Consider the following 25,886-nt stretch of genomic DNA (forward strand, 5'->3'; position numbering starts at 1 on the left):
CAGCTTTTAATGGGATGTTGTTATTCCCGAGAAAAGCCGCTGGATTAACGCTTTACCCCCGAAACATGCTGCCACCCCAAAATCGCCCAAGCTCCAGGGCAGCCTTACTTGGAGTCAAGCCTCCCTGTTATTCTTCTTCTAACTCTACAAAGACCGGGCCGCAGGCGTAACAAACTGAGGGCGCCACCGCCAGCTTCCCTTCTCCAGGCCCGCCTCGCCCCCAGACCCTCCTGGCGCTCCGCAACCGCCGCTGAAGGGGAAGCCCCGGCTGCCAAAGGAAGGCGGAGTCGGAAGCGCGAAAGCAACGCGGCCGCTGCAGGGCGGGCCCGAAAGCGGCTGGGGGAGGGGGTTAGAAACTGGCAGCGGCTGCCGCTCCTGCGAGAAGTGGTCGGGACGGGCGGGCGGGCAGGCAAGCGGACCAGTTTTTTTGCCGAGCAGCTGCACCGGAGGCGCGTGGGGCGCGAGAGCAGCGTCCGCGGCAGGGAAGGAACGCGAGCGGGCAGCGCGTGCTGCGGGTGCGGAGTGGGCAGCCGCAACCGCGGCGCGAGTGAATGAGCTGCCCCCTGCCCGCCGCCTCTTCCTCCTGCCTTCTCAGACGGAGCCGGCGGCTCGAGGTCGAGCTCGGACGTTGACGCCGCTGCGCCCAAAATGGACGGTTTCGCCGGCAGTTTGGGTAAGTTGAGGCGCCTGGTAATGGCTCGGGGCGGCCGGGAGCCAAGTCGGTGGCAGTCGGTCGAGGCAGCATTGCCACAAATGTGTGTCGTCTCTGCCTCAGCCCAGGCCAGGGCCATTTCCTCCCTCGGATTTTTTAGCGCGGAGGGGCGGACTTGGGCGACGCGAAAGCGCCTCAGACTCCTCCGTGATCCTCAAGGTGAATGTTTTTCGCGGTAAAGTGTAGCGGTGGCGATCCCTTTCCCCGACCTTCCTCTCTGCAGGCTGCTGGCCGAAGTCTTTAGTCTGAAAAATGCCGGGGAAGGGAGGGAGAAGGCGGGTGGGAAGACAAAATGAGATGCTGGTGAATATTGAAAGAAAAGCATGGATGTCTTAAGGAAAAAAAAAATCTAAATTGGAACGAGCAGGGTGACTTCAGGACATTAACTAAGATACTGGAATGTTATATATAAATCTGATACGCACAAATTCATTGCTGTTTTCCTGGAACGAAGTATACACTAATGTATGCATGACTTTATCATTCAGTTGCTCTCTTTTCAAGGAGAAAAACGAGCAGTTCTTGTTCTTACTACGTTCTGACTTCTCCAGCGGCGCTCCCGGCGCTGATAAAATCATAAGTAGATGCATTAAAAACCTTTCTATGGAAAGGAAACGGATAGCATCTTTGCTACCTTGACTGAAGTCTCTCTCCATGCCTGTTGTCTTAGGAGTTGCTTTTCTCTGCTTTTCTCCTCCATATTTACTACAAGTATTGGTTTGTGTTTGTGTGTGGGTATAAGGAAATGATTTCATTGAAGTTATTATAGGTGAACCTGTTATTTGCCCTTAGGTAGTGAATCCAAATTATTACTTTTACTTACTTACAGGACAAAGAGATAAAAAGGGACATTTTTGCTCCCTCCCCTTTTAAATTTCAGAAAGAGTTAAAAAAATTCCTCTAGTGAAATATTTTCTTTTATAGTAATGAATGCAATAAAGCATACATTCATATTTGTTATATCTCCCTTAAAATACTAACAGGGTACTACAGTTCTTGTACCCAAATAGTGTATAGGGGACAAACAGTGCAGTACAACTCTCAAATGCAAGAAGAGCAAGATACATTTTTGCTCATCTGTGCATTGCTAATTTTCACCAAAGAAGGAATGACAATTTAGTGCCTCAGTGCCTCCTTTGCTCTTATAGGCTTTTCTATATTGTCAGCTTTTACTCCAATGACCATTTGGTCACTTTCACCTGGATTCTAAGTATCTAAGGATGTTAAACTGTTTTATTGCTCACTGATAGTTTCTTCTGAATTGTGATGTTTTTGGAACTTGTCAAACTGAATTTATAATACATTTTTTTAAGATTCTGTGGCTTTGTAGAAAAATTAATACATTGTAAAATAAAGTAAATTAATTAGGCATATTGTAATAGAACCAAATAATAATTGAAAAAGTAAATTAGTGTTTACATACTGCATTGTATGTTCTTTAAATAGTAAAGTTAATTTAGACTAGTAAGTGGTGATATGAAAATGAACAATGCATTTATTCCAATTTTCCAGAAATTTCTGGATTGTTTTCTTGAGTAGGAAAAGTATTCCTTTTCTAATGGCTTCAAAATTTCTGAAAATGTTACAACTTTGCACAAGATGGCAAAACATTGCATGGAGATATGACCGTGATCTGATCTATGTTGGATTGATGCCCTATAAAAAGGCTGTGCATTTAAACCTAAATTAGGTCTTGTGCTTATCTAATTTGCAAATAACTGTGGAGGGAGGGGAAGGGAAAGAGACAAATCCCTGAAAGTCATGAAATACTATACTCTCTCATCTAGAGAATCTTTCCACAGGGACATTTGTCAGTTTTCTTATGGTGAGCCAGCGAATAAAACCTAAGGAAAAGCAAGGAGGACAGATAATCATAAGTTTGAATGTATTTACTTTGATTCACTGCAGCAATGGACTCATAGGGTTATGTGGCTGTGGGATAGGTCAGTGGTTTTTAAGTACCATTGTGGAAAGAGCAGTGGTGATTCAGTGGTTAGAATGCAGTTCTGCAGGCTAACTCATTGATCACTCCAGGACTTCGATTCTGAGCAACTGAAGGTTGACTCAGCTTTCCATCCTTCTGAGGTCGATAAATAAGGCCCCAGATTGTTGGGGGCAATATGCTGGCTCTGTAAACCATTTAGAGAGGGCTGTAAAGCACTGTGAAATGGTATATAAGTCTAAGTGCTACTGCTATTGCTGTTTGTTTCTAAGAGGCCAGGGCCTGGTCAGAAGAACAAGTGGCAGTGGTGGCTCAAGCCAATGGAGGGCAGACACAATGGTTTATGTAAGGCAGGTCTTATGAAACCTGGGAATCATTAGTATACTGCATATAATTAGTTTTGTGATCTCTAATTATGCCTCTGAACTGAACTGAAATATGAAATATGGTTGTACAAATATAACCATATCGTTAAAAGTTGGTGCTATTGCATTAGTAAAATTTGTTTTAATGTTTTAAGGTAGACGACTTAGTAAAAAACCGTACATAAACATTTCAGTTTAAAATATTTCTTTTTATCATTCATGAAATATTTTTATATGAATTTGTGGAGTGAAATGAAAGAGGGTTAGAGATTCAGCATCTGAAGGTCAAAATCATTTGATGAATCAGTGATTGGAAAACTGGGTCAGTTTCCCATTGTAGCACAAGTTGTCCCTTTCCAAATTTTCTAAAGTACTTGCCCATACTTGCTGTTTCAGGAGTGGAAAAAGTTAAATTACAACATTAAGGAATTTCATAAAAAATCATATTTTCATGAGATCTTATTGTAGAAAGTGAAACCTGAGCTAAGAATGTAGAAACAATTGTCAGATTGCTTCTAATAAAGCTTAATAAGTATAAGGTAGAATTCATAAAGTTCTTTTCCCTTTTGAAATCCCTTCAGTTAAGGATTCAGTTTTAAACACTTTTAGTGGGATCATGCAAATTTCTAATGCTGTACTTTATGAAGGTAATAATACTGGCCTACCTAAGTGTGGTGTTTTGAAAAGGTTTATATTTTTATCAGTTGCATTTTTGCTTGTGTCATTTTTAAACATACTGTATTTTCAAGGCAAGCTTCAGAATAATAAAAATATTCTGTGTAGATTTTTTACCTATTTCCTATTCCCAGGTTTCTATTTTGGGACAAAGCTATTGCTCTAGATCAGGGTTCCCCAAACCCTGGTCGGTCTGTGGCATGCCAGCAACTGATCCTCACAAACAAGCAAAGCCCCATCCCTAGGATGCAGGCAGCACACAAAACCACGCACCCTCCAGTCCACAGAAAAACCTCCATAGAACTGGTCCCTGGTGCCCAAAAGATTGGACACCTCTGCTCTAGGTGATACAGATTTGGATTCCATTTCTATTTCTATTACTTGGGATTTAGCTTACTGTGTTTCTCACAGTAATACTCATACATCCCGCCCCAATTTAATATGCTTATACAGCCTCTGGAGTTGTCAGTAATTTGAGGAAATGACATATCAGAATTACAAAATTACAAAATAACAGACTTAGAAGGGACCTTGGAAGTCTTCTAGTCCAGTCCTCTGCTTAAGCAGGAGACCTTATACAATTTCAACAAATGACTGTCCAATTTCTTTTTTAAAACACCAGTGATTGAGCCCCCCTAACTTCTGGAGGTAACCTGTTCCACTGATTAATTGTTCTCACTGAGAGGATATTTTTCCTTAATTCCATATTGGATCTCTCTTTGATAAGCTTCCATCTGTTATTTCTTGTTTTGCCTTCAAGTGCATGGTAGCCCTTCTGGAAGACTGCTATCAAATCATTCCTAGTCCTTCTCTTTATTAGAGTAGACATACCCAGTTCCTGTAACAGTATATCATATATTTGGCTTTGTGTGTTATATCACAGTTTAGGGATGCTGCACAAATCCTGAGCCTGAGGGGATAAGTCACTGGGTGTCAAATAACTCATTAAGGCTTTCTTAAAGCAGACAGGGGGACTTTTGATGAACATAACACCAGGCCAAAAGATAAGCTGTGTTCCCTATGAAAATACTGGCTCACAGTCAGGGGGGACTCAGACTTCTTTTAGAAGATGGCCAGTATAACTTTGCCTGCTGTAGGCTGTTGCACTGGCTATGCTTATTTTGGAGACACAATCATCTATTGATACTAAAGAAGTCTAGACTGAAGAGATATGTTGGTGACTGTCTTTGAAAGCTGCCTGGAAACTTCAGTATCATTTGTCTTAAAAACAGAACTGTCTCAGGGAAGAAATTATTTACCCAATTTACCTTTTATAAGCCACACTGCAACTGTATTTTAAAATTTACATTTTTATGAGTTTTGCAATACATTTTTCCAGAGCACATACAAAAGCAGATATAAGAAGAAAATAAGTTAAAAGGCATATTAATGAATTTAACGAACATTGCATTAAGAAAAATTGTTCATGGTAATGTATATATTAGGAAAGTATAACTAAATCTGGGTATATGAAAATATATGACTTTTAAAATAGGAAAAGTGATTAATTATAACTGAAAATATAAATTGGTCCATAATTACATATGAACAAAAACTGTTGGTAAGAATTGTTTAAGACAGTGTTTCTCAACCTTGACAATTTTAAGGCATGTGGACTTCAACTCCCAGAATTCCACAGCCAGCAATGCTGGCTGTGGAATTCTGGGAATTGAAGTCCACATGCCTTAAAATTGTCAAGGTTGAGAAACACTGGTTTAAGAAATGTATAAGGGCAGTTAACTTAATTTACAACTCTGAGATGTGTACATCTGTAATAATAAAAAGCAAACAAGAACAAAATTAAAATAAGCAATATAATCACACATATAGATACTATTTTTAAATAGTTTGGTCCGGTCTGAAAGTTAATTAGTATAATAACATATTTAAATTATCTTGAATGTGAGCCTCATTCTTTTAGAATATTTGGCAGGTCAAACCTAATTTGCAACATGTTATTAAACCTGGCAATCTCTCTGTGTTATTCCATATTTTGTCAAATAATGTTTCCTGGACATTTTGGAACTTGTGATCAAAAGGGCACAGGAAACAAACATAATGCTTTATTTGTTTATCTTAACTAAACATGTGTGACTCATGGAAAGATTACGCTTACTATTTATGAGTATCTTTATTTTAGAGTTGAGATAGATCATCATATCAACATGCATTAAATATTACGTTCCTATCTGTCTTTATTATCTAAAGAATATATGCTGTATGTGTCTCTTTTGAAAAGAAACTGGCAGGATAAAATGTGGTTGTTCAAGATGATAAAACCCTGCTGTAACTTGCATCTTGAATGGATTTGATTGCATTGCATGTGTGAAAATATCAGTTATTGGTTTCACTAATAAAACATTTCTTAGTATGCTATGAAACTTTGGTTTTGAAGGTGATTCAAATTTTTGAATCAATTTTATGTGTAAAATCAATCCCTTTAAATTGATTAAAAGATTTGATGGACACAAATGCTTTTGTGTAAGTTGAATCCTGACAATATGACTGATTAAGCACATTCTAGTTTTTTAAACTATAAACAAAGAGTATTGTATGATAGATATGATGGTATGCTCATTTCTTAATGTTCTCTTAGCAACTTTTAAATGACCACATATTATAAAATATATAATTTCTATCACAAAAAGTGTGTTTAGAGATAAGGAAAAGAAGTATAGTAAAAGCTTTTTCATTCATTTCTCACCTTTATTATTTTAATAAATAACTCAAGACAGCTAGCGTACCTAATACTCCTTTCTCTTCCTATTTTCCCCACAACATACTTCCCCAGCGTCTTCATCATCTATGTTGCATTTCTATTTGTTGTTCAGCAGTGCCTCTATTTTCTCATGTAGCACCAATCAGAGCAGAACTTCTCATTGGTTTAGTTTTGCGATACCATGATCTTGTCATAAAGTTAAATATGAGATGAGCTTTATTTTCTGACTTTCTGAAGTTAGTTGTGAATGAAGTATATTGTTACTTTACACTGAGCATTGAGATGGATAAACTTCCAAAAGGGAACTTTTCTTAAGATCCAAATTTAAAGTTAATTAGGATTAGTCTTGCAAAAAACAAGAAAATCAGCCTCATTTAGCCTACATATTCTTGGTTGAAATCTAAAACTGGCAAGATATTTGTTTTATTTTCTAAATTTAACTGGTAGTGGTATTTTCCATTCTTTAATTGTTTTCTTTTTTCAAGAATTTTTAAAATGGATTGTGCTTTTTTATTCTTCATAAAACTAATAAGAATTAATGGAATTTTATCTAACACTTTCCTTTATTGTTTGTTTTGTTCTTGAAAACATTAGCTTAGATTGCATGACCATAATGGAGCCCAGACATTTTGTGCTGTTTACTTCTGTATTTTTAATATTTTTGTACATCAACCAGAATCATGTCATTTGAATTGGGCTACCATATAAATGTTCTAAATAAATAAATAAGTAAATAAGGCATTTATGTTCTAAATAAATAAGGCATTGATCTCCTCTGGAAGTTGTATACTCTCATCTATAGGGCATTATTCAAATTTTCTGTATGATTTGGCAATCAGTGCTTTACTCATAGAATAATATAGTTCCTGGATTTCTAAACATGCATGTATTCCTCCCTTTTTGTCTGGATTGTTCTTGTTAAATAAATTACCCTCTTGAATCTTTGCATTCTGCCTCTGAGTTTTGTCCCACATTATATGTCCTAATTATATGATAGTTTAGATTGAGCACACAACTTCGTTTGCTTTTGTAATTTGTATACTGATATACTAGTGTAATAACCTCAACATCAATTGTTCTTCTTTATCCATAGTTGTCTTAGGGAAGAAAGTTATTCTTTCAGCGTTGTCCTCTTACTCCAATGCTGTTTATTCATAATATATAGATGTATATGTCTTGAGCTATTAGTCAGTTGTGGTAAGGATCCTAAGAACTGCCTTTTGCAATCAGAATAACTTTTTTTTGGCAGCAGATAAGTACACTTGCAAAAAAACTTGTCCAAAAAAATTGGAATAATATCCAAAGAAATCCTTTTGAGTATATAAACATTTCTTGAAGCTAATTAGCTATGTTCATATTTTTTGTTTTTCTCAGGATTCTGTTTCCTCATTTTTTTATAAAATCATTTTTCCTGTGTTCTTAATGCTATGTGAATTTATTGTACATAGATGCAGCCTGAATATATGAGGGTACATTAAGATTTTAAGAATCAAAGTCTGTGTGAAGATAACTTTTTGTTCGGGGACATCTTCAGTGTGGTTTGAATTGTGTTCGGTTTATTTGGAATGTTGCTTTCAGTATTTCAGTTGAAGTAGTTCTCTTGCTGTGAGTGGTTGGTAGGCAGGGTCGATGTCAATGTGTCTGTTCACTGATTGGTTGGTGGAGAACCAGGCCTTGAGGAATTCTTTCTTTCCTTGACTTTGCTTGGGTTATAATTGTGGTCCCGGTTAGATCGAATTTGTGTCCTTCTGAGTCAAGGAGAGAAAGAGAATTCCTCAAGGCCTGGTTCTCCACCAACCAATCAATGAACAGACATATTGACACCGACCCCACCTACCAACCACTGAGAATGAGAGAGGTACTTCAACTGAAATACCAGAAGCAACATTCCAAACAAACAACACAATTCAAACCGCACTGAAGATGTCCCCTTGAATGGAGGCAAAATGTTTGCAACCTAATTACCAAGCCTGGAGATCAAACCAACAGCCCAACTATCAACCTGAGCAACTAATATTCAAATACATCATATACATATATACATATATACATATACACACACATATATATATGTATATGTATATATGTATGTATATATGTATATATACACACACATACATACATACAATTCAAAAATATTGGTAAAAATGCGACTCCCAGGCATAATTATGAATAAAAGAATAAAACACGATCACCGGGAGGGTTGAAGTAAGAATAATTTATTAAATATTAACCCACAGTTAGTGAACCCTATCCCCATCAGAAGACACAAGAAAACATCAGATCGAATCCTCCCCCCAACACGGCAGGCGATGATATTATTGGAAGAGGAGGGGATGCTAGGTCACTAATGCCTCCAAAGACCAGTAGCGGAGGGATAGGGAAGGGCATCCGAAGAAAAGAATATAACGTTATAGATACATCTTGGTTATCAGCTGGCCAATCAGGGCCAGTAACACGGTCTAGGAGCCGTGCGCAAACGTTACTTGAACCTACTTAAACCACCTTTATTGCAATGGCCTTTTAGCCCTGACGATGCTGGGGAGTTCCCCCAGCGAAAGCTTGGCAACTTTTTAGTATAAGTATATTTTTAGTAAAGTATTCTTACTTCAACCCTCCCAGTGATCGTGTTTTATTCTTTTATTCATATATACATACACACACACGCACACACACACACCATGGCAAAATGTAAATGTGTGGAATCTATTAAGATGTCAAGCATTCATGTCACCAACAGATATTTTTAACTTATGTCTTATGGACCAGCATTCAAAGCTGTACTTGGATACAAACAACCTAGATTTTGTCCCAATTTTCTCCGTGAATCACTGACTTATTAAGTTATATTTGTAACAGGTTGTTCACCCACATTCTTTCTCACGTTATATTTCTGGTCATATGTACAGAAAAAGCTAAATAAATATACCTTGATAATTTAGCACTGGATCTATTTCTGGGATAATGGCTAATTTCATTTGTTCTTCTTTAATACTGAAGTTTTGATTGGACTGTTATCTACATATATAGATACAGTGAATTTCATTGTGTTGCTTCCCGCTCTAATAATTCTTGCTTAGCTACATGCAATAATCCTAGCTATTGGTAAAAGGTGTTGTTTTGCCTTTATTTTTCTTTTGATAATATAGAATTCCTTGGTTTTAGATTATGAATAGTGGAACGCACATTGAATTTCAAATAAATATGGGGCACAAAGGTGGATTTTTAGTTTCTTTACTCCTTAGAATGTATAGATTACTTCTTGCACTTGTATTTAAAGGACAAAGAGGGCTAAAATTAGGTGCTTCATATTTGACATGCCACATCTATTTGGTTACTTAAAAATGTCAAAAGAATGTTTTCTTGGAGATTCTTAACTTTCATAAATACTGCTACTCCTTGCTTTTTGTAGACAACTACCATATTCCTGCATGTTCCATAATCCTGTTCGAACTTACTAGTAATTTAAATCACAAAATGGCTCTTGTAGTATATACTCGGTATTTTTAGTTGACATTTCGACTTGATAAGGACTTACTTTTTAAAAAATCCAGATTGAAAAATGATAACTGTCCAACTTATAACTTTTATTTTACAAATAACTTTCAGATGAGTGGCCAATTGGGGAACATTTTATATACAGTATACAGTAATAGGATAAGTTTCATAAATGGCAGCTGATTTTCTCATGGTTCCCATCTTTTGCTAAAGATTTAAAATATTTAGTATTAAAGCTGGTCAAAAAAGATTTCTTGCCTCAGATGGGTGAATGAATTAGTCTTCCTTAATTTCTTGGAATAGTTATTATTTCCACAGGACCTAAAAGAATTTTCTGCTTCTTCCACCTACTGTTTCTTTATTTTTAAAGTATAGTCTACTATATTATTTTAACAATTTGAAATTGTATGAGCTTTTCTAGTGCATCCAACTAAATTGGCAGTTATTCAGCTATGTCCTGGGAAAACGGGAACTCGAAGGCTCATTTGATTGAAGAAACATTTTCAGAAGCATTAGGAACAGAAATATAATTGACCTTGAAGGTTGACTTTTTTAGTTATGCATAGGATTATAAAAATACTGATTATTTATATGATTATCAAATAGCTATAGTACCTGGATTTCTGCAAAGTAAGTGCCTTGTCATTTTCTTTCTTCATACTGTCTGAGTCAGTTGAGATCACAGGTACTAAAGTAGGGTTTCTTGTTGTGTTAAATTAATGTATTATGAGTTCATGTGCTCTTTGATATATGGTGATAAAATACATTAAAACATAAATAAATTAAAAAAACATACATAGAAGTCAAACTCTGGAAAAGATCTTAAGACAATAAGATTTAGATACAGACAGGTCTAGGGAAGAGAGCTGTAACTGCTTCATGATTTTCTTTAATATGTTGAAGACAATGTATCTTTTTCAACAATAAACATTCAATGATGTTTTACTTTAATTAAATTATATTCTTATTTATCCATTAAGGAGATTCTGTAATATAAGTTATATTAAATATGCGCCTTTGCCAATTTTTATGACATTTTCTAGTACCAAAAATCCAATTGAAAAGTGTTAATTAAAAAAAGAAATAGAATTTTATTTCTCATTTTCTTGCAGAAAGAAATATTCAGTGTTGCTGAAGAGCTACATAGGTAGAATAGGATGATCTTATCATTTGGAACCCTGAAATTCAAATAACTTTAATCTGCAATTATGTCTTCCAACATTTACATACATATAGTTCCAAACAAATAAAATATGCATGGAATACAATATTGCAGCCTTGCAATATCTGCACTTTTTAAAAGTAGGCTGCCAAAAACCAATGCTTGTATTTCGCTTATAGTTACAGTGGAGGGAAATTCCTTCCATCTCAGATACCATAGCAGTAGACAGTACCGCTTAATTGAACAAGCTGTTTGCATAGTGCATCTGCAATTCCCAGCCCCTGGTTGCATTGCCTTGCTTTTGATGTATACAAAACTGCAAACAGGAGCTCGAACACTCCAGAGGATGGGTCTCTGCTTTTCAAGGGGGGAAAGAAAGAAAGAAAAAAAAAACACAGGTCAGGCACAGATGTACTGCCTGTAATGGTGATCATGTGCAGAGGGACACTGCAAAGATCATAAATGGTTGTATATGTGCTATAAAGTTATATTTTTAGCACTCTTAACTTTCAGCAGTCACTGAATGGTCAATAACCAGATACCTGTATGTTTATTGACCAGGCTGAAAAAAAATGCAAAACGTTGGTAGAAGTAGGACGATCTTATTTTTTGTTTCATGGAGCTCCTGTCACAATGTCATGTGGCAAGCAAACTGTGGCTAACACATGCATTTTTCTGGGTAAAAAGTTGCAAAACATTTTTTAAAAAATGTCACTGTGTGGCTATTCATTTACTTAATAGAAAAATATATAAACAAACCCAAAATAAAAAAAAATATCTGAGTAGTTTATAATAAATTATAGCACAATAGATACGTAAAAAAATGAAGCCTTAACTCAAGCTACAATATTTTTATATTAATATGTGAATATATCTTGAAGTTTTTAAGAAACATCTTTTTCAAATTCTTAATAGCAGATGCATACATCTATTTGAATACAACTTAATTTGTTTAAAACTTTAACTTAAATTTATCCTTCATGTTAATTCATATGTATAATATAAGTACTTACTGTATCTTGTATAGACTTGATGGTATGTTTTATGCAAATAAGAACTTTGTAGTTTCCACACCTTAAATTAATGTGCCAGCTTCAGGCTGTGAAGACACGCCTTTCAGTTTATAAAAGCTTTTTACTATTGCTTGTGGTGAAACTTTTGAAAATAGATTTTTTAATTGCCTGTAATTTTATGGTTTACTTTTAAGACCAGGAGTACTTTTAAAGCTTTTGAATTTATAGAGATATATCTGAAGTATAAATTATTTCAGAAATACTGGGAAGTCTAATGAGTTTTATTGGGAATAAAATATGAAATCAGATACTATGGGAGTCAAGTTCATCATTATATTGTCCCAATTTAGTCACTCTAAATAATGATATTGTGATTTCTGCTATTTTTAAATATTGCTTTGTTCTACTTTGCAAATGATAAAGAAACTGATAAGGAAAAGAATATAATATGAGTTTTGTATTATAATTATTCATTAATATTTTACATAAAATGGTTCAGGTTTTTCCCATGCTCTATTTAGAAAGATAATTTCTACTTATTATGAAAAGATGCAAAGTTGTTAATGGTTTGTATAATAATGTCATCAGTGATTGTTATTTTTTTCTTAATGATAGGACTTTTCAGTTGAAATCTTGATATGAGTATGCAGGAAAGAATTGATACTGAAGCTGAAAGTGAAGTTGAGCTTGATTTTTATTTCTTTTATCTTTAGTGGTGATTAGCTTTTAGGAAAATTTTGAAATGAGATTTATGTGGTGGTTATTAAATTACTAATTGTGTTCTATTTGATCTGAAGGAGTTGCACGGCTATGCAAAGATTAACTAATAATGGAAGTTGATGCAATCTTTTTTCTATTGCATGTGAGCAATGTTTCCTGCTTTCTTGCCTGACAACATGGATTGAGCTGTTTCGAATGCTGATACTATCTTCATTCCTATCTTTTACATCTTTTCTCCTCTTAGCCTTTGAAACATTCCCCAAATGTTTGTTTCAAGCTTTTAATTCTTTACATTTAACATATTTGATTGTTTAAAAAAATGGGCAGAGTTGCTTGAGAAAAAAACAGCAGTTTGGATGTTGATACAGGTTTGGCTGGAGGAATAGGAATTTCTTTTGGCTTAATGGGTTGGAGACAAAATATTTCATATAGTTAAAAAGTAAATAAACTTGAATAGTGGACTCACAGTTCAATTATGTATATTTTTATTAATTTTGTATAAGCACTTTAAATTGATTCATAGTAGATTTTCATATTTTAGTTCAATTATTTAGAAAAAATACCAGTAAAAAATATAGTATTATTAAAAGACCAAAAAACAAACAATACAACATGGCAAAACATTTCAATAAACATTAGAAAAATCCTAATTAGGTTAATTTTGCCTTTTTTGTACAATTGGTAATTGGAAAATCAATTAGTAGTTCATCCTTATTTGAAAAATGAATCTGCTAATTACTTAGGCCTCTGTTGACATTAGCCAGAGACATATGCAGACTTCTTGCATTTAACACACTATACTCTTACACTTACCATAGTCATGTATTAATTTTTTCCATTCATTTAAAAAGTAAATTTAAAATAATTAGATTATAAAAAATGTTTAAGATAGTGACACTAATTTTAATAACTTCTGCTTGAATTTCTTCTTCTCTTTCCCATACCCAGATATTTTTATTTATTTTTTATTCTACTTTATATATGGGATATATGAAAACATATTTCATACAAGACAATCAGGCTCAGTAATGCTTTCATGGTTTTATTTTTAAGAAAATAAAAGGGAATTCAGATTAGGTAATGGAGGACTGGGTAACTGGCTAGAATAGAATAAAACTTTGGTGATACATTTGTATTGTATTTACTGAATTTATAATCTTCATTTCCATCAGTGGATTAAGGCATCTAATGAAAAATAATACAATTAAAATACAATTAAAAAGAACAAAAGCACCCAAACGCTCCTATCTTTCAACTTAAACCCTGCTTATATTCCAGAAGTCTGCATAAATAAAACTATTTTTTGCCTGTTGACAATAGGGAATAAGAACAGTTTGACCTCTGTTGATCACACCAAAAGTCTCTCTTAATTGTAACTGGAGAATGGTGTATCTTAATGCCTCAATTACCTTATAAGGCAAGATTTTTTTTAAAGGTAGCCTGGATTCAAATCATGGACTTTATAAGTAGCATTTTGAATTATGCCTGGAATCTGATCAGCAGTTTGTTTCTTAAAAAAATAAATCACATTCTTCCCATCACCAAAATCATTCCACAGTTTAGCCACAGCTGAAAACTGAGCCTAGACAAAGAGAATTTGCAGACAAGGGGAACTTGCAGCACAATAAGCTTTCAAAGAAATTACATCCTATACAGCACTGACTGAATGAATCCCTCTTCCTTGATTTATTTTTTGAACCTTCAGTTTTTATATATTTTTTGATTAAATTTTACTTTTATCCCATTGTTTCTCACTTGGCATCTTTATGATGTATGGGCTTTAATTCCCAGAATTCTTCAGCCAGGGTAACTTAAAGTTACCAAGGTTGAGAAACATTGCTTTATCTAGTTAATTTCTGACATCAGGCATTGATTTAAGACTTGAACAGGGTCCTTGGTTTTAGTACAGTACCATTGAACATCTACAGTCTTTATTTATTTTGCAAACCTTAAATCCTCCTCAGACTATTTTACTGAAAGTCAGATGTACCATACATGTCACCATTTTAGGTGATTATAGGAATAAGTCTGGAAGCAATCAACATTGTGTTGCATCCCCTATACTTCTCTGACAAGAGTTCTCTTGGCTTCTTCCTGCCATCAGGAAATAATCTTCCCCAACTGGGTGATTAAATATTCACAGCAGAAAAACCTATGTTCAGGTAAATCATGATATTATTTCCATTTCCTCTTTCTTTTTTTTTTTTTTTTTTTTTTTTTTTATTGAAAATTTTTAACATTTTACAAAATAAATCCCCTCCCCAAACCCGCCCACCTACCCATACCCTCCCCCAACTCCCCAAACCTCCCTAACCCTCCCCTGAACCTCCCAGAGTTGATTAGAGGCTTATCCAAAATGTTTCAAAAGAAAAAAAAGAAAAAGAACTTAAAACACATATAAAACTTAAGACACCTATAAATCCTAAACAATCCTAAAAACCTTAAATTAAATGAATTATTTCTAAAAAATAATAATAAACACATTATAATATACTCTAAAAATCTTCTAATCTTACTTATAATATTATCCATCCTTCTACATAAGTTTCTTCCAAGACACAATTTTAAGCACTGCTTTCTTTAAACATCTATAACTACAATATAAAGTCTAAATACATTTAGTTAAACGAGTTATAGTCCCTCCAAAACACAAATTTAAACAATCAAAACTTGAAACATTAGAACAAACAAATTATAGTCAGTCAAAAACACAAATCTAAACATTACTTAAAACTTTAAACATTAAAAATCCCGCTCAAAACACTAAACACATTGTAATATACTCCAATCCTTCTAATATCTTAAATATTATTATCATTTTCATAAACTCCCCCAAAACACAAATTTATACATTACTTAAAACTTAAAAAAGGAAAAAAAAACAAGACACCTTTATACTCATTTAAATCTTATCAGATTAACACTATAGGAAATTCCATCCACCATAAACACAATAGATATTCAAATCTTCATCAGTAACAAGTTGCAACCACAAAAACCCCAGTCCTTATCAATCTCAATTGTCCATTTTCATTCTCCATTCATTATCATACTGATATTATTATTGTCAGCCTCGATTGTCCATTTTCGTCATAAAGCTTAAAACAAATGCTTTAGGATCTGTCCTCAAAAGCTGCTCCAAATTTTCTGAGTCTCCCAACGACTCAGAAGCCAGTACATGTGGGGATTCCTTAAGCTCCTTATTCTGTTGGTCTTTTTCTTTACAATTATACGTTGCACAGATTTTCCTCTGCCCCTTCCTCTCAACTTGTTGACGCCCCTCAGGCTGGAATTTCCCCTTTTTCATCTCAGATGACCCTTCCATCCTTGAAGATTGCTCCAAAGGATTTATGGGTCTTGCTTCTCCCACAGATTCAGCAATCACTAGGTGTGAAATTTCATTACTCTTCTTCAGTTGCTGCTTTTCTTTACAGTTTTGTGCTACACAAGTTGTCTCCTGCTCCTCAATCTGAACATGTTGAGATCTCTTAAACAGGGGTTGCCCAATTTTAGAGTCTTCAAACTGTAATTCTACATCCATTTCTTCCAAAGTCTTGAACTTAATAGATGGAGATGAACATACCCCCAATACTGAAGTATAAAAATCTTTTGCTTGAGAAACAGTATTAAGTCTGTAACATATTCCCAGGTAATTCACCACCATTCCAATCGGAACATCCCATCTAAACGAAATTCGTCTCATTTTAAGTTCATTTGCTAAAAAGGCAAACTCCTTTCTTCTTCTTAAAATTTTAGATGGGATCTCCTTTAAAATTATAACATCTTGTGAAGCAATTTGAAATCTCTTCTTATAAAAAGCTTGTATAATTTCATTGCGTAAAGATTTCTTCCCAAAGTAAATTACCACATCTCTTGGCAAATTCTTTTGTACTGCCACCGCAGAGTTAACTCTAAATAGTTTTTCAATTTCACTAAGTATTCCTTCTTTTTCTTTATTCAAAATTACAGCAAAGTCCTTTGCAACCATCTCTTTCAGATCTTCTTGCAAGGACTCTTCCAAGCCCCTAATTCTTAAGGCGTATTCCATTTGACCATATTGAAGCATAAGAATCTCGTTTTCCATTTCTTTTTCCATACTTTCAATTTTCCCCTCCATTAATTCCACTTTTTCAGCTACTTCTTCCACATGGGAATTCAACTTTTCAAGAACAGAAGCAACTCCTTTTAGAGCCAAAACTATGTCTTGCCTCAAAATCTTATTATTTTCTTCCAAAATCTTTTTCATTTCTGCCCTAATTTGAATTGTAAAATTTTCCATCATTTGTTGCATATCCTTCACAGTTGTTGGCTGGGCCACAGAAGATTTAGGAACTGTGAAATTCAGTGGACGCTTTGGAGCCATCTTAAAAAAAAAAACTTTACTCCTTCTTAAAAATTACAAAAATTCCTTCAAAAGAAAATCATAACTCCCTTAGAGGAAAATCTTTAAAATAATGAGAAAAATAAAAAAATAAAAAAAGGGAGTTAGAAAAGAAAAAAAAAAAAATAAAAAAAATTAAGATATACACTCCAATCATTAAAATGAAAAAAAAGAAGGAAAAGAGGAGGGAAAAAACCAGAATGCCTGCCCTTTAAAAATACAAGAGACTAAACCACAAATCAAACCAAAACAAAAAGTTAAAATATACACTCCAATCGTTAAAGTGAGAAAAAAAGGGAAGAAAAACCAAAATGCCTGCCTTTTAAAAATACAAAAAGCAAAACAAAAAATCAGACCAAAACCAGAATGCCTGCCCTTTAAAAATACAAGAGACAAAGCAACAAATCAAACCAAAACAATAATAATACTTCTAAAATCCATCCAATTCATTAAAAAGAAAAAAAAAAAAGGAGAAAGTAAAAAAAGCCGATCGCCACTCTAGCTTCCCCAAAAAAAAAAAAAAAAAAAAAAGAGAAAAATGCTAGAAGGTCTCCCGATCGCCATTTACTTTCTCTTTCAACAAAAAAGCAAATAGTAAAAAAAAAAGACTGTAAACAAAACAATAAACCTTTGGATTTAAAATAAAATCAAAAAAGGCGAAAAATAAATCAATAAAAGAAATTAGAATATACACTCCAATCGTTAAAGTGAAAAAAAGAAGGGGGGGGGGAAACAAAATGCCTGCCTTTTAAAAATACAAAAAGCAAAACAAAAAATCAAACCAAAACAATAATGTTTAGAAAATTAAACAACAAAAATTAATAATACTCTAAAATCCATCCAGTCCTTAAAAAGAAGAAAGAAAAAAAAGAGAAGGTAAAAAAGCCAATCGCCATTCTAGCTTCCCAAAAAAAAAAACACTAGAAAGTCTGCCGATCGCCATTTTACTTTCCCTTTCAGCAAAAAGCAAAAAATAAAGAGAAAGACTATAACAAAAGAATAAACCTTTAAATTTAAAATACATGTAAAGTCAAGGAAAGCAAAAAAATAAATCCTCTAAACAACTCTGTCCGCTTCTTAAAAAAAAAACTCACTAAATCACTTTAAACGCGGAGGTGGTTGCGAGGGCTTGTTTTGTCCCAAGGACAAAAGCAGCTGGGAAGCGGAGACAGTCTGAACTCCGTGGGAGCACTCTGTCACCCCCAAAAAAGAAAAATTGGGGGTACATAAGAGGCTCTACCACTATTCAGACTACCCTCTGCCCCCCCCCTTTGCCCGGGAGGGGGATTTTGAACCGCTGAACAGCTGATGTCTGCTGTTCATAGCGGTTCATTACACTTACCCAGGAGGACGGCTACAAAGTAGCCGCCATCGCCCAACGCAGATCCACCGGAAGTCCCATTTCCTCTTTCTATATGACAGAGGGGGATGCCTTCCTTTCTCTTCTTCCTTCCTCTCCTGTGACCATGTTTGGATTAATTCTGTAGACAGCAGACTCTGTTGCACTGCAAAGGTTCTATTGTATACAATATAGGAACTAGGAAGTTGATACATGCTAATGAGTTTTGGAAAATACTGATTCAAATAAGTGATCTTACAAAGTATCTATCTTTCTGAAAATCAGATGTCTAAATGCTAAAAGAAGGGATATTGAAAAAGATAAAATGAATAAACAAAATCAAATCATATGCTAAATGATGTAATTTTTGGTTCTTTATTTAAAAATTTTTAAATTATATTTTGAAAAATACAGCAGAATTCAGTTAAGTTCTCCAGCATGAGGATGGAGAATTCATGGACTGGTTTCCTTCATCTTCCTGCCCAATAGACTGACATGTTGCCATGCCTCCTGCTGGGCTAGTCTGACCCAGTTCCGACTTAGTCTTGTAGCCAGCAGGACGCGTTGGTTCGTTTCTCAGATTCCAGCAGGTTGTACCCATCCGTGAATTCTCCAAAAATCTCATCCTGCAGTGCTGGTCACAGCGCTCCTTGTAAATTCTTTACAAGCCTTGGTAGCCTTTAAAAGACTTTTCCCCAAAATTTTTTCCCTTTCAAGCAGCTGCCCCAAGCCGTTTGCAGTATTAATTAGTTTGCTGCGCTGACTGAGATCAGCCATCGGACTGAGTTCCGTCTTCCTAGAAGCAGCTCAGCCATCCGCAGCACAGCTGACCAGCGGGCTTTACTAGGAGTTCCCTGGCCGGCCACAGACCAGCTGGGCTTCGGCCCGAAGCTTCACAGACAATTTTGGATTGCCGCGCTGACAGCAGCCACCATTTTGAGAGCCGCACAGCAGCTGATCTATTAACTAGGGAACTCTAAATCAAGTTATTAGCTGAATTCCCAGCAGAGAAGGGGAAGTAGGAGAAGCCCAAATTATCCAGGGGGTCTGTGGACACTGGCAACCTCAAACCCTGGGTTTCTTTGATAAGGTTTCCCTTTACCTCAGAGGTGCCCTTGAACTGTCCTCTTTGACGGCCACCATTTTGGAGCAGTTTGGCGCCAGTTTGAACTTACGGATTTCAAAGCTGGGATTCTCTCTTTGGCATTGCAGGCATTGCAGGCATTTGCCGCCCTACAGAGGGCGGCAAATAACTCTTAACATCCCCTGTTGGTATTGCCTCTGGCAATTTCTACCCTATCAGAACTTAAGGCTCAGTAACTTGATCTTGTAAGCCTGGGCTTACAGAAGGGTTGACCAACTGTTCACTTCAGGCCCTTAACCAGCCCCATACCACCCAAGTTCAGTGCAAGTTCTTATCACGCAGGTGATTGGACACCACTAACACAGGACATGTGTGCTGATGCTCGCCAAGTTGTAGTTTTGGCCACCACCATCAGCCTGAACACTGCAATATCAGGGTGATTCAATCATTCACTAGCCGTCAGGAGCATTCTGGTATGCGAGAGGCCAGCTGTGGTCCAGCGGCCACCACTGTCTGGAGCAATTATTGGTTTTTCCAGTATCAAGGGTAATAACCACCCAGTACTCAGCTCATGTATCCTGAGACCATTCTCAATACCATATTGAGGGATCTCTAGCATGATGGCAGATTACACACGGTGCTACTAGCACCCCAACCAAAAAGAAGCGCAAATCCTCCAAATTGGAGGCAACAGAGAAGCTTAAGGCTAAAGCCAAAGCTATCTCAGGTAAAACACCCTCTAAGGCGGCTGAGAAGGAGGCCAGCAGGACCACCTGGCCTTGGAAAGGCAGTTTTCCAAGGTCCAAAAACAAAATCCAAGTGAGGCTCCTCGCATTTCTCCGGTTCCACCCGAGGGCTCCCTCTTCAATCCTCAGCTCACACCTACGTCTCTAGTCCAAAGATCATGCTGAGGCCGGACAGGGGGAGAGCACACCCCTTGTCCAAGGATCAAGTCTTCATTGGGTAGCCCTTTGCCCAGAGATCAGCCAGGGCCTGTGGCCACGTTCACACCCACAGCTGCTGGACTCTGTCCCAGTATACCTCAGGGGGTGTGGCCAGAACAGTTCCACGCCCTGATCTCCCAGGCATTTGCCCAGGGCATGGCCTCCTCATTTCAGAAGCCCAGACCTGCATCTCCAACTCATTACCCATCTGAGCCCCCAGAATATCCTTGTTCCATTGCCTCTGATCGCTCATCTCAGGAAGATGGTCGTATTCGGATGAAGATGAGCCATGGGACTTAACAATTGTCAGAGAATGAGGAGTCATCCCAGGACCCCTCCCCATTCGTAGGATTGTTTGATCCGACATTGTTCAAATCACTCTGTCTAAGGCAACTACATCTGCCACGATTGACCCTGATCAAGACCCTCAACCCATCCCTTCCACCAGTCAAACCTCAGATCCACTGTTCTCCGAACCTACTGTGACCCAGAGACATATCCCGTGCCCTCCCTTCTTTCTCAATACCATCAAGAAACAATGGGGTATTCTTAGTGCTCCCCTGGCACCAGGGGGAACTGACAAAAAGCTTTTTAATGTAGCACCCTCCTTGTCAGAGCTTCTGGAGGTCCCGATGGTTGATGAGTCCCTAACACCTCTCTTTTCCTCCTCCATTGTGCCAGGGGATATGGCGGAAGCCTTGAGACCGGAAGAAAGAAAATCAGAATTTTCTCTATGCAGGTCCCACCAGGCCTCGGCGTGGTCAGTGAAAGTGTCCACTTCCGCCTCCTCCAGAACCTCCATCATATGGCTTTGAGAGCTTCAGGCCATGATTCCCCAGGAGCATATATGGGCGCATCAGAACCTGGGTAAGTTACGACTGCGGAGTACATGGCGGATACAACACTTCACGCTGCCAGGTTCTCATCCCGGGCCATAGCCGCCGTGTCAGCTCGCAGAGTCCTCTGGCTGAAACAATGGCGAGTGGAATTAAAGTCCAAGTGGCGCTTGGCCAACGCTCCTTACACTTGCAGACACCTGTTTGGCGAGGCTCTCAATCCTTATTCAGTTGAGAACTGAGACAAGCGTAAGGTGTTGTCTCACCTTGCCAGGCGGGCAGACAGGAGGCCCAACCCGTCCTATTGCAGGCAGCCATTTCGATCAGGATCAGGCTCGGAGTGGACTCAATCGTCCCGCATCTTGCCTCCCAGGGCCGACTGCCAGCTGGAATGATCCGGACCCAAGCCCAGAAAGCAGTTTCAGTCAAAGCGGCCCTTTCAAGGCACGGGAGGCCATCCCTTTAGAAGAAATAAGTGACTCCAGGGAGGGGCCCCCATTGGTGGCAGGCTTTCTCTCTTTATTCACACTGGGAGGCCACCACTATTGATGCTTGGGTTCTCAACATCATCAGGGGTGGTCTGTCCCTAGAATTCTTGTCGAGACCCCTGGATCGATTTATTCCTTGTCCAGCTCCATGAAGTCCGGCCAAGAGGAACCTCATGAAAGAGGCCATACATCACCTCTTAGAGATAAGGGCCGTAGAGCCAGTGCCTGCGGGACAGATGGGGAAAGGCTTCTACTTCATCCTCTTCGTGGTACCAAAGGCCTCAGGAGGATGGAGGGCCATACTCGATCTGAAAAGGTTAAATTCCTATCTGATATACAAGAAATTCAAGATGCAGACACTCCAATCTATTCTGGCCAACATCAGGAGGGACGACTTCCTGACGTCCATTGATCTCACGGAAGCATATCTACATATCCCCATCCTTCCCGATCATCACAGCTTCCTCAGGTTCTGCTACAAGGCCCATCACTATCAATACAGGGCCCTGCCATTCGGCCTGTCATCCGCTCCGAGAGTGTTCACGAAGATCTTGACAGTCCTAGCTGCCCATCTGAGGCTAGTTCCAATAGGGATCCAGTGCTACCTGGACAATATTCTCATCCAGTCCACATTTGTTCAGGCAACCCAGTCAGACTTGACCCTATCCATCGAAGTCCTTCAGGACCACGGGTTCTCTGTAAACTTTCTAAGGAGCCAGATAGCTCCCTCCACTCGCCTCCTCCACTTGGGAGCGGTCATAGATAAGGGGCAATGCATGGTGTATTTGTCACAGGAGCGCCAGGACAGTATCCAGATCCTAGTACGTCAGATCCAAAGGGACCGTGTCGTTTCTCTGGCCATCCTTTCCCAATTGCTAGGGAAGTTGGTCTCTTGCATTTGTATAGTACCATGGTCCAGGTTGCATTCCAGGGGCCTGCAATGGTTCTTGCTCCCTTTTCAGACCCTTCTCCAACCAGAAAGTCAGGGTCCCACCTCAGACACTAAAATCCCTTCGCTGGTGGACCGCCCAAGTGGTAGCCAGAGGCTCATTCTTCAAGGAGCCGACACGGCTCACTCTGACTACCGATGCCAGTCTCTTCAGCTGGGGGGCTCATCTCCAATCTCAGTTGGCTCAGGGCTGGTGGTCCTTACCGGACCTGAAGCACAACATAAACTGGTTGGAGCTCAGGGCCATACACCTCGCCCTACATCACTTCAAACACAAGGTGAGGGGACAGCATGTCCTAGTCCTTACGGACAATGTAATGGCCAAAGCCCATGTGAACCGGCAGGGGGGCACCCGGTCCAGGTCCCTCATGACCGAGGCCAGTTGTTGGGCTCTTAGGCAGAGGCCAACCTCTTCTCCCTCACAGCAGAACACATCTCACGAGAGGCAAACAGGCAGGCAGATGTCTTAAGCAGGTCAACAGTGACCATTCCGAGTGGTGCCTGCATCCTGAACTATTCATGGAGATAGCGGAGGAGTTCGGTCACCCGATACTGGACTTGTTTGCATCCCCAGTGAATTCCCAGCTCCCGAGGTTCTTCTCCTGTTTCCCGTCTACAGGGGCGGAGAGAGTGGATGCCCTCCGCAGCCCATGGCCCAGGGACCTGCTATATGCCTTTCCCCCTCTCCCTCTGCTTCCGGCAGTCATTCGCAAACTGCTACAGGAAAGGGCGGAGGTCATACTGGTTGCTCCACACTGGCCAAGACCATGGTTTGTCGACCTCGTGTACCTTTCCGTTTCCTCCCCGTGGAGTATCCTTCCAGACCGCATTGTCCTCAGTCAGGGAGCCCTGCAGCATTCAGAACCCCCTCCAGTTAACCACCTGGCACTTGAGCGGCAACTACTAACCTGAGAATCCTATTCAACGAGGGTCATTTCCATGATTCAGGCATCCAGGTGCCCCTCTATAAATAGGATCTACGATTCCATGTGGAAAAACTTTAGTCTCTGGTGTACCAGAAAACAATTAAGTCTTTCGTCCATAACCATCCCTAGAATGCTGGAGTATTTACTGGAGGGGCTTGACAAAGGCTTATTGCCGAATATCATCAGAAGACAAGTGGCAGCTCTGTCCACAATGCTGTCATGCGACCATTCATCCTCTTTAGCCTATCACCCAATGGTGCGCTCCTTCATCAAGGGAGCGACCGACACCAAACCACCTGCGGTCCATAGATATCCCTCTTGGAACCTGTCATGGGTCTTACAGGCTCGTTACCACACCACCGTTCAAGCCCATTAAGACCTCTAATTTGAGGCTCTTGTCCATGAAAGTAGCCTTTCTATTAGCCGTCACATCAGCCAGGCGCATATCGGAACTGGCAGCGCTCTCTGTCAGGACCTATGCATTTTTCACAATGACAGGGCAGTCCTTTGGTTAGATCCATTGTTTGTTCCCAAAGTAAACACCTTGTTCCACAGGTTGCAAGAAGTGATACTACCGGACTTTTGCCCACGTCCATCTCACAATTCTGAACGTCAGTGGCACACTCTAGACATGCGTACGGCTCTACGACAGTACATCAAGAGGAACTTCTGCCTTTCGCAAGTCAGAGGCACGATTTATCTCTTTTCAACCCTCTTCCATGGGACAGAAGGTTTCATCATCAACCATAGGCAGGTGGATCAAGGCTTGCATTGCAAGGGCATACCAATCCCACTCTTTTGTCAGTTGCAAGCCGTATCACTGCTCATTCCACCCGCAGTGCTGCAACATCAGCGGCTTGGGCAATGCAAGTGTCCATTGAGATCTGTAGGGCGGTGACTTGGGCTTCGCCTTCTCCATTTATAAGGCACTACAAGATAGACAAGTTTGCCTCCGCGGACACCTCATTTGGCCGGAGGGTGCTACATCAAGTAGTGTCATCAAGTGGGACACAGGCCCTGACTGTTTCCCTTCCATAGGGACAGGGCAGCTTTGGTATGTCCCATCCGTGGATTCTCCATCCTCATGCTGGAGAAGGAGCGTTGTCTTACCTGAACGCCTTTTCTCAGCATGATGATGGAGAATCCACACCCACCCCTTTAGTAACCGTCAGGTCCTGTGTCAGGGGTAGGAGGAACCAACGCGTCGGACTATCATCTGCTGCTTCGCCTTCGTCAGAACTCGGTCAGACTAGCCCAGGAGGAGGCGTGGCAACTTATCAGACTTAGTCTATTGGGCAGGAAGATGAAGGAAACCCGTCCATGGATTCTCCATCATCATGCTGAGAAAAGGCGTTCAGGTAAGACAACGCCCCGTCTACTGAAGTAATGCATTTACTTCAGAAATGTATTAAATATGAAACTTCAAAAATACATTTATCAAGGAATATGAATGAGAAACAACTAATATTGTAGATGTGGTTGCTAATTTAATTTTGGGACAGGGATTATATCAGGGATCTCCAATCCCTGATATGGATCGTTGGGAACTGGGCTGCGCAAGCAGTGGGCAAGAAGGTGAAGTTTCATTTGCACATGCATGGGATTAGGTTGCATGTATGAAACCATCCCCTTCTCCATTGCTGTCGCTGCCAGTCCATGAAGCCAGAAAGGTTGGGGACCGCTGGATTATATAGAAAGCTATTTTCTCATTAGACATAGTTCATAATATTTCTTTGGAACATAGAAATAATAGCCTAGAGAGGCACAATAATTTATATATATTGCAAGTAAATTAGTTATTTTATTCAGAATCACAGACCCAATAATTTTTTAAATTTATAAATTCCCAAAACCAAATAAAAGGGAAACAAAGATAATTGAGTGAGGTTTCCCTTTTTAATTACAATATGACTTATAATTTGAAAGAAGAAAAGTAATTTGTAGAACAGGCCTAAAAAGCAATAAAGAAAAACTATGAGAGCCTGAGTTACTAATAAGATACCATTAAAATGAGAAAAAAATGTCAGATTATAAATAAGAAAAAGTTTATAAAAAGATAACCAGGAATGAATATTAATATAAGGATTAGCATTGGAGAACTATGAAACACAATTATGTTTAAAAATAGAAGAG

At 38.6% G+C, this 25,886-nt stretch overlaps 1 protein-coding gene across 2 annotated transcripts in view; it reads left to right on the forward strand.

Annotated features, from left to right (window-relative positions):
* The first annotated feature begins 372 nt into the window (after positions 1-372).
* The window catches only part of LOC120309953 (echinoderm microtubule-associated protein-like 4), a 174,150-nt gene continuing 148,636 nt past the window's right edge, over positions 373-25,886 (forward strand). For both annotated transcript variants that reach the window (XM_039347719.1, XM_039347720.1), the window contains exon 1: positions 373-673. In XM_039347719.1, coding sequence (XP_039203653.1) covers positions 649-673 — 25 coding nt within the window. In that variant the 5' untranslated portion in view covers positions 373-648. The remainder of the gene's footprint in view (positions 674-25,886) is intronic.

This window comes from Crotalus tigris, unplaced genomic scaffold (genome assembly GCF_016545835.1).
Source record: "Crotalus tigris isolate CLP2741 ecotype Arizona unplaced genomic scaffold, ASM1654583v1 scf7180000018097.2503214, whole genome shotgun sequence".
NCBI classification, from domain to species: Eukaryota; Metazoa; Chordata; class Lepidosauria; order Squamata; family Viperidae; genus Crotalus; species Crotalus tigris.